The sequence below is a fragment of the Nannospalax galili genome, unplaced genomic scaffold (assembly GCF_000622305.1).
Source record: "Nannospalax galili isolate Female #2095 unplaced genomic scaffold, S.galili_v1.0 scaffold196, whole genome shotgun sequence".
Taxonomy (NCBI): Eukaryota; Metazoa; Chordata; class Mammalia; order Rodentia; family Spalacidae; genus Nannospalax; species Nannospalax galili.
The window spans coordinates 927107-936806 of NW_008337421.1; the positions used below are offsets into that span (position 1 = coordinate 927107).

The window sequence follows — 9700 nt, forward strand, 5'->3', positions numbered from 1 at the left end:
GAACTCACAGAGATCCGCCTGCCTCTGCCTCCCGAGTGCTGGGATTAAAGGCGTGCACCACCACTCCTGGAGTAAAAGAACATTTTAAATGCGTGTAGGGGTCATAGAAAGCTTGCGAGATGCTTGTCCCAGGGGAGGTAAGCACTGGGAAACTCCACAGTGACCAGGGCACGCTTCGCCCCACTCGTACCCCTCACACGTGTGAGGCCTTGTGCTACCCAGCAGGCCCCGCGGCAGCGCGCATGCGCAGATCCCAGCGCCAGGGTTGTGCACGCGGAGGAGAGCCACGCTCTGGAGAGCCGGGTGGGAAGGTGCTTTTGTGTTTGCGGCAGAAAGCAGGCTGAACGGTCCAGTGTGAAGACTGGGTGGTGGGTGAGTTCTGGAGAGCTGGACCCACCTCTATGACCCACCAGGCCTCGGTGAAGGCCACCAGGCAGGGCAGGGAGGTCGAGGTCCCAGGGCTGGACCAAGGCCCGGGCTTGCTGTGTAGCCAAGGCTTGCCTGGAACTAGGGACCCTTCTGCAGCCCTCAGCCTCCCCAGGGCTGGGGTTCCAGGTGTGGGCCGTGCACCGCTGCAGCAGCATTGTTGACATGATTTGTCAGCTGATGAATGTGCTCTTAAAATCTTTTTATGTCTGCAGTGTGCTTGGCTGTCCGTATTTGCCAAGTATGAGGTGTAGACATGATTGACTCAAGAGTGATTTTTCTTTAAGTTAAATGACAAAAAAGATGGGTTTAATTTTTACTTGTTCTTTTTGACATTAGTAACATTTGCAACTCTGTATAGAACTTTATTTTTACCTTGCGTGTATGAGTGTATTGTCTGCGTGTATCTAAGTGCACTTGTGTCGTGCAATGCCCCAGGAGGTCGGGAGAGGGTGTTGGATCCCCTGGAACTGGAATTACAGATGGTTGTTAGCTGTTCCGTGGATACTGGGAATCAAACCAAGTCCTTTGCAAGCAGTCAGTGCTCTTAACCGATGAGGCATTTCTCCAGCCTTGGATATATAACCTTTTTTTTCCTTTCCGGTCTTTTTGGAGACAGGGCCTCCCTGTAGCCCCAGCTGACCTGGAACTCAATGTGTAGAATAGGCTGACTTCGAAATCACAGAGGTCCACCTGCCTCTGCCTCTGTAGTACTGAGATTAGAGGTGTGTGCCACTATGCTTCTTGTTTTTCTCCTTGGCCTTTGTACAAGGAAAGAGTATAATATTGTTGGCTGAAATAATATAATTACAGTAAATATAAAACAAAATGTTCATTATTTTGTGAAATCAAAAGCACATTTTATATTTTCTTAAGTCATGCATTGCAGTTGGACTTACCTTTTAATTTCTCCTTATTAGACTCTTTTGGAGACCTCATCATGTCTTTGTGCGAAGACATGCTGCTTTGCAATTACCGAAAGTGTCGCATCAAGCTCTCTGGTTATGCTTGGGTCACTGCCTGCTCACACATCTTCTGTGACCAGCACGGCAGTGGTGAGTTCAGTCGTTCACCAGCTGTCTGCCCTGCCTGCAACAGTACTCTTTCTGGAAAGCTGGATATAGTTCGTACAGAACTCAGCCCATCAGAGGAGTACAAGGCCATGGTATTGGCAGGGCTGCGACCAGAGGTTGTGTTGGACATTAGCTCCCGAGCATTGGCCTTCTGGACATACCAGGTTGGTGCTTAGGATAGGTTCTCTTAAGCATGTGGTTTGAATGACTTGGGAATCCTTTGTGTGTCATTTGAGAGGCTGGAACTCAGTGAGTAAAATGCTTGCCAGGCAAGCATGAGAAACTTCTGCCAGAGTGGGCTGTGGTGAGTGATAGAAGGCACCAAACTTTGGCTTCCACATACACATGCACACTGAAGTACAATGAGGCATATGTGGTATTTTTTTTCTTGGTTCAACTCAAAGCCTTGTGTTTCCTAGTCAAGTACTAAATTTTCCTTCACTATTTAATATATCTTATATACTTATCTGGATGGATAACTTTCTTTAAATATTTTAATTTTTTCCAAAATAATGCTTATTGTTTAAAATCTAAAAGGAAATCACAAACCATGTCATCGTGTAGAGCTTGCCATTGTTGATCATTTTCATTTTGGCATACCTACATAGTAAAAACTGTACAAAAATGGGACAGTGCCACACATTCTCCTTATATGACCAGTTAAAGTTCATAGGCGAGTGGTAGATAGAGCACTTGCCTAGCATGCAAAAAAAACGAAACCAAAAGAGCCAGGGTGTGTGTAGTGCATGCCTTTAATCCCAACACCTGCAGAGGTAAGTATACAGAGGCCAGCCTAGGCTACATAGCACATTCCAGGCCAGCTGGGGCTACAGGGAGACCCCTGTCTCAAAAAACCCAACAGAATCCCCTCAACATAACCTTGATACTGAAATATCTGTTACGAATATTTTGCTAAATATTTTCAGTTCACTATTCTATAATCCTATAATCATAATTCTAATGATCATATTCTATAATTGAATTAAAGTCTTATAATTAAAAAATATTTTGCTGGATGTGGTGACACATGCCTTTATTCCCAGCCCTTGGGAGGCAGAGACAGGTGGATCTCTGTGTCCAGCTTGGTCTACAGGCCAGCCCCACTACAGGGTAACATGGTCTCAAAAAAGCAAAAAAAAAAAAAAATTTTATGTGTGTTTCCTTTCATGCATGTAAGTGCACCCATGTCACACAATGCCCAAGGAGGTCAGAAGGTGACGTTGGATCCTCTATAACTGTAGTTACAGACAGTTGTTAGCTGCCATGTGAGTGTTGGGAATCAAACCCAGGTTCTCTGCAGTAATCTGTCAGTGCTTTTAACTGCTGAGCCATCTTTAGTCCCTGATAATTTTAAAAGATGAATCAAAGCTTTGGTGATATCTAAAAGTCACTGCCCAATCCAAGGTCTGTGATTCATTCTGACTTAATTTTGTGAAGGTATAACATCTGTGTAGATGGCATTGGGGCCTAGTTTTTTGCTAGCAATTTTGCAGTTACTTCATCCTGGGTTTTCCTAACATGGCTTCTGCTCCAAGTCAGATAGGCTTTGTAGTTTTTTGTTTTTTTTTTTTGAGACAGGGTCTCCTTGTAGCCCCAGCTGTCCTGGAACTCACTATGTAGACCAGGCTGGCCTCTGAACTCAAAAATATCCGCCTACCTCTGCCTCCCAAGTGCTGGGATTAAAGGCGTGTGCCACCACGCCTGACTTTGTAGGCTTTGTAGTTTTATGTACATCCTGAGTTATATTCTAGTTACAAGTACTGCCCACAGTTGGTACACAAGCTGTAAGTGCTAGGATGCAGTGATAATTGGGCCTGTTAGTTTTTACATTCTGCATTGTTGAAAGGATTTTGTGTGTGTTTGTGTTTTTTTTTTTTTTTTTTTTTTTTTTTTGGCTTTGAGACAGGGTCTCCCTATAACCTCAACTGGCCTGGAGTTCACTAGACCAGTGATCTGCCTGCCTCTGCTAGGATTAAAGGGGAGTGCTACCATGCCTGGCTCTTGATTGTTTTGGTTTTTTTTTTGAGACAAGGTCTCCTGTAGCCCAGGCTGGCCTTGAGTTTTCAGTATGGATGAGTATGACCTTGAACTGGTCCTCCGGCCCCTATCTACAAGCTGGGACTAGGTGTGTGGTACCACATGACTTGGGATTAGTTATATTTATAAAACTATGAAAGTGCATGTCATTTGTTAAGTAAGACAAATACTTGTTTTGGTGGTATAGTTGTAGTTTGAGAATAGTTGAGAGTTGTAGTTTGTAGTTGTATGCACTTAGTAATATAACACTTTCAGTAATCACCTTATTATTATCCTGATTTTAAAAAATGTGCTTCTAAATATTGTAGTACTTATCCTGCACAAGCATTGTGTATCAAGTTTTACAGGTCTATAACTTTGTGCTTATTTGGACAGGTACACCAGGAACGTCTCTATCAAGAATACAATTTCAGCAAGGCTGAGAGCCACCTGAAGCAGATGGAGAAGATCTATACGCAGCAGATACAGAGCAAGGATGTAGAATTGACCTCTATGAAAGGGGAAGTCACCTCCATGAAGAAAGTGCTAGAAGAGTACAAGAAAAAGTTCAGCGATATCTCTGAAAAACTTATGGAGCGCAATCGGCAGTACCAAAAGCTCCAGGGCCTTTATGATAGTCTCAGGCTCCGAAATATTTCTATTGCCAGCCAGGAAAATACCCTCGAACCAGCTGTGATTCCACACTCTGGTGTCTTTGGCTTTCCAGGAGGTAAGAAGAAACATGGTGTCTGATACCTGTTCACACTGCTACAAACAGTAAGGGTGGAGCCGAGGGGTAAGGGTGGGTTCCCTTGCCCATGTCTCCTGGGCATTGCTGCCCTCATTCATGTTGTATGCATATGAGTTACATTTTAATTTGAGAACAATTGATCTCTGCAAAATAAAAGATTTCAAGTTGTATTTTACAAGTTCTTTAGTGATAATAATAGGAGTGGTCATCTATTCCTTAGTAAGTGCTAAGGATGGCTGCATTTCAGGTTGTCATGTGATTTGCAGAGCTGAGGGGTGTGCTATTATGCTTGCTGTACAGACAAGGCTGAGGTCAGGGTCACACTCTGTCCTTTTAGCCAAATTTCCCTCAATTTGCCAGGTAGCTCACAGTTTCTTTCACATGAATATATATATATATATATATATTTTTTTTTTTTTATTTATCCCTGTCATTCCTGTGTGTCTGGAAGACAGAAGAAGCAGGCAGGAGGGCCTTGAAGTGTAGTCTGACATTCAGACCTGCCTGGAGGACCCCGGCATGAATATATTTTTATTTAAAAATTTTAAAATATATTTTTAAATTTTGTTACATTTATTGAAGTTGTGTGTCTGTATATGGGTGTACACACGCAGCATGAGGGTCCTGGGGAGAGATCTTAAGTCATCAGGCTTGGTAGCAAGTACCTTTACCTGCTAAGCCATTTCCCTGCCCTACCCACCCCCCTCACCAATATTGATTATACAGTTAAAAAATTGTTTTTGGTGGGGCTAGAGAGGTGACTCGGGCCAAAAGTACTGGCTGTTGCTGAGGACCCAGATTCATATCCTAGCACGCACATGGTGGCTAACAACCATTCACACCTCCAATTCCAGGGGATCTGATGCTCTCTTCTGTCCTCTGCAGGTACTGCATGCCATAGGTGCACTTATAGGTGCAGACATAACACTCATATACGCTGGGCACTGAGTGCAGGTGGTGCACTTACATGCAGTCATCTACATAGCAAAATTTTTGAGATGGTGGCCATCCTTGGATGATGTATCCCAGAAGGTGTATTCTGTGGTGAGGGGAGTGGGTGAGTGAGTGACCATCTTGTGTCTATCTGGTGTGAAGTCTGTATTTTTTTGATAAGAGATGAATTTTGTTAAATTTCATTATCTGTGTCATAGGAGTTGAATTCTGTTAGAATATTTATTGAATGGCTTTTGTCTTTGTCTTTATTCTCATGTTCTTCCCTAATTCCCCCCCCCCCTCCCCCCCCAGGGAACAACTCCAAGTTTCCTTTGGACCATGCGCCAGTTCAAAATCGGAGTGGTGGAGATGAAGATTTTCAGTTCAGACCATTTCTCGTGGGTTCTCCCACAGCACCTGAACCCAGCAACAACTTTTTTAGTTTTGCCTCTCAAAGTCATGAGTTAGAACAGCAGCAGGTCTGTAGCAGGGCCTTCAAAGTGAAAAGAATCTAGTTCATTTTCTGTGCAGAATGTTTGTCTGTGGTGATTTTGATGTCATACACTTTATTCTGGGTGGGCCTTGAAGTGTCGCCGTGGTGTCGTCCTTGAAGGTGCCTTCCTGTGGATGGTTTCTTTCTTTCTCTTCCTTAGAGCATGAGCATTTCATTAGTTGTAATTTCTGTCTTCACCAATGGTGAAACAGTCACAGCACTGTTTCCCAGATCACTGTTTCAGGCCACTATTTTGTGCTTGTGTGTGTGTGTAAGAACCAGTATGCTTACATGCCACTGTGGACTCTGGTATTTGCATGTATGTGTGTGTATACTTTGTATTTGCCAGTATATTTATGTAAGAATTATGGTCTTGGAAAATGCTGTCTACTTGGCTGTACTGTACATTGTTAGATGTTTTCATAGCTGCTTATTTGGAGGTGTGCTTCTGCCAGTGAAAGCGCACTTGACGCCTGTATATTCAGTTTCTCCTTATTTAGGTAAAGTGGTTTTTTTTTTTTTTTTTTTTTTTTTTTTTTTGGCATTTGTTTTAAAATAAAATCTTCTTTGCCTTTATCAGTTGACTTGTTTTGGATTTATTTAGGAATGTACTTTTTTTTTAAAGTTTTTTTGAGACAGTCTTCCTGTCTGGCCTGGAAGTAGATCTGCCTGCCTCTGCCTCCCAAGTGCTGGGCTAAAGGTGTGCGCCACCACGCCCAGCATTAAAAGATTTAATTTTACATTTTAAATGATGTGTGTCTGTGTGGATTACATGCCCACAAATGGGGTGTCCATGGAGGGGTTGGAGTCCCTAGAGCTGGAGCTACAAGTGGTTGTGAACCACCTGGCAAGGTTCTGGGAGCTCAGTGTACTACAAGAACAGTTTGCTCTGAGCCATCTCTTCAGCCCCAGAAATAGAGAAATTTATCAATGTTACTGTTCATAAAAGATAGTAACATAATTTGGGATATTTCTTTTTTAATTTATTTTTAGCAGGCTTAAGTCACTTTATTTTTTTTTTTCCATAAAAGCCACAGCTGGAACTTGGGGTTTTCTGTACAGAGACTCTGGTGTGGGTTTTCACAAGATGGTCTGAATTCCTGATAGGGAGACTTGGTGAAGACCGTCTCTTTCCAGAGGCCAGGGCTCAGATAGCTGTAGGTCTTGGAGATGGCATCAAAGGTGGCCTTGGTGAAGTTGGCCAGGGTGGCCGTGCAGCCCTGGCTGATGTACAGCAGTCATCAACACCACCAGCAGCAGCAACTTCTTGGCACAGGAGCAGAGATGATGCAAGTGCCTCTGGGCAGGCCTGAGGGGCACCAGCACAGCCACAGTGGTCTTTCACCTTGGGTGGGTCCTTGTGAGGCTTGCCAATTGTTTCCCCAGGAGCCTCTCTGCACAGGTAAATGGAAAGCTTGGCCAAGATCATGGCCTCTCGAATGGCAGTGGCTACCTCCTTGGAGCACTTTAGACTCAGACCTACATGACCGTTGTAGTCTCCAGTGGCGACAAAAGACTTGACCCTGGTCCGCTGCCCATCTGAGCCTGCTTCTGCACTGGCATGATCTTGAAAACCTCATCCTTAAGAGATGCTCCTGGGAAAAAGTCAATCTCAGATTCCTTAGTGGGCAGGGAGAGAACAGGTAGATCCCCCCCAGGGACTTGATCTTCATGTCCTTGACCAGGAGGCCCAGCTTGGTGATTTGAGATCCGCTCTTCAGCTTTGCCTCCATGAGCTCCACAGCCCCAGAGACTGCTACCAAATTCTCCATGGAAGCCGACATGGCGGGTCCAGGTCCACGGGCCTTCCCGCTGCACCGGTATCCGCCATTTGGTGTTTCCCATGGAGGAAGGGGACATTTATTTCTTATTTACCCTTATGTAGTATTTATGACTTAAATTATGCTTCACTAATTATTAATAGTGCATTTAATTAGTGTCTTGTTAGAGGGCAGACTTAAAAGCATACTAGTTGGTTAGGCAGAAGATCTGAGTTCTAAATCTTTGCTACCCTCCACACACATACTAGTTTGAGATTAACCTTTCAAGGCTTTGGTTTTTGTATCTCTGAAAAGAGAGAGCCTTTTCTCTGTGCCTGTGCATGCATGTGCATTTATATGTGTGTGAATGTAGACACCTGTGTGCCATGGCCTATGTGTGGTAGTCAGAGGACAAGCTCCTTAAATCCTTGCTTTTCACCTTGTTTTAAGACAAGGTCTCTTATTTTTCCAGGAGCTTCCTGAATTTTCCTGCCTCCCTCAAATCTTTCTGTAGGAGTGCTGGGATTATAGATGCTCCTGTGTCTGTCCTAGTTTGCTTTCTGATGCTGTGATATAACTGATGAAAACTGACTTGGGGATGAAAGGGTTTGTTTCACTTATACTTCCAAGGCAGGATCCATCTTTGAAGGAAGTCAGGTAGGAACCTGGAGGCAGGAACTGAAGCAAAGACCATAGACCATGGCTGCTTACTGGTTTGTTCCCTCTGGCTTGCCCAACTTGCTTTCTTTAGCCCAGGACCACCTATCTAGGGATGTCCCTTCACAGTCGCCATTACCTCCCACATGAACAGCAATTAAAATGGCCTTACAGACACAGACACATCCCATTTTGATCTGGGGAGCTCTTTGGTTGAGGTTCCCTCTTCCCAGGTGACTAGTGTTGACAAAAACTAAACCGCAGTGTTAACTTTAAGTGGGTCTGGGGATTTGAACTCGGGTCCTTGTTGCAAGTGGTTTTACTCACTGAATCATTTCCCCAGCCCAAGCCCTCTTAAGTTTTATGATTGATTCTTACTAGTTTGGAATGAATTACAGAATTATCCTAAATGCCAAGTAAGATTGTTGTTGAGGTAATAAATGTAACACTGGAATCATCAACAACTGCTTTACATACCTGAGCATACTGCTTGTTCTTATATGTATGAGTGTTTTGCCTGTATATATGTAAGTGCACCTGTCATGGAGTGACCATGGAGACCAGAAGAGGGCATCAGGGACCCCTAGAACTGAGTTATGGATGGTTGTTAAAAAAAAAAAATCATTGCTTAACTGAGATTATCTCTGGAAAGGGGTGCTGGGAACTGAACTGGTTTATTCTGCAAAAACAACCAGTGTTTTTAACCACTGAGCCATCTCTCCAGCCTCACCTCTTTGTTTTTTGTTTTGTTTCGTTTTGTTTTTTGAGACAGTAGCTGTGATCTGATCTTCCTGCCTCCACCTCCAAAGTCCTGAGGTTCTTTACAAGATTAATTAAGTACAGATTTGTTTTTAAAATTTCTTCCTTTCGCTCACCTCCCTCTGCTTCCCTGGGCCTCCATGACCCACGGGCTCTCTCTCTATGGGGTAAGTCGATTCCACCTTGACTCCCCCAGCCTCACTCACCCTCCCATCGCCCCTGACAGTCTCTCCTCCTAGTCTGGGTCCTGTCCCATTCCTTGTCTTGGTGCCCCAGACACCTGGGGAACCACCACTGCTTCCTGATCCTGTGAATCCAGAGCAACTCAGTTCCCAGGAACACTGCTTCTGGGCCTGGCCCAGCCCTCACCTCCCACTGCTTCCCTGGGCCTGCACCACCCGCCAGCCTCTTTCCTGTATGCTGGGGCTGACCTTTCCTCTTCCTGGTCCTTCCTTTGCATCCAGACCAACCCAGTTCCTCAGTGCAGTTCCCAGGAGCCCTTGGGGCCTCTTCCTGCCCCCATCTCCCTTTGCATCTCCGGGTGGCATGGCCACCAGCTACTCTAGACCAGCATCTTTCCTGGGCTCAGCTCCCGAGCCAGTCCAACCCCCAAATTCCTGAGGCCAAAATCTTTCCTGGAGGGATCAAGACCTTAGGAGAAAGCCTGAGAGCATCTGATCCTCATCTGACATGGGCCTCTGTGGGAACCCCTGAAGACAAAAGCAACCTGGTCATTCCAATATAAAATCAAAAGAGAACTGGAAGCTTAGGGAACCAGCTATTCATGCCCAAAAAGTAAACCACAAAGACACATAAAGTTTACAAAAAGAAG

The 9700-nt window shown here is 44.6% G+C and overlaps 1 protein-coding gene across 4 annotated transcripts in view; it reads left to right on the top strand.

The window, feature by feature from the left end:
* Positions 1–6197, top strand: part of Ccnb1ip1 (cyclin B1 interacting protein 1) — a 16359-nt gene extending 10162 nt beyond the window's left edge. For all 4 annotated transcript variants that reach the window (XM_017798020.2, XM_017798021.2, XM_029563311.1 and 1 more), the window contains 3 exons: positions 1347–1663; positions 3912–4245; positions 5512–6197. In XM_017798020.2, the coding sequence (XP_017653509.1) occupies positions 1367–1663; positions 3912–4245; positions 5512–5714 (834 nt within the window). In that variant the 5' untranslated portion in view covers positions 1347–1366 and the 3' untranslated portion in view covers positions 5715–6197. The remainder of the gene's footprint in view (positions 1–1346; positions 1664–3911; positions 4246–5511) is intronic.
* Positions 6198–9700: the final 3503 nt, after the last annotated feature.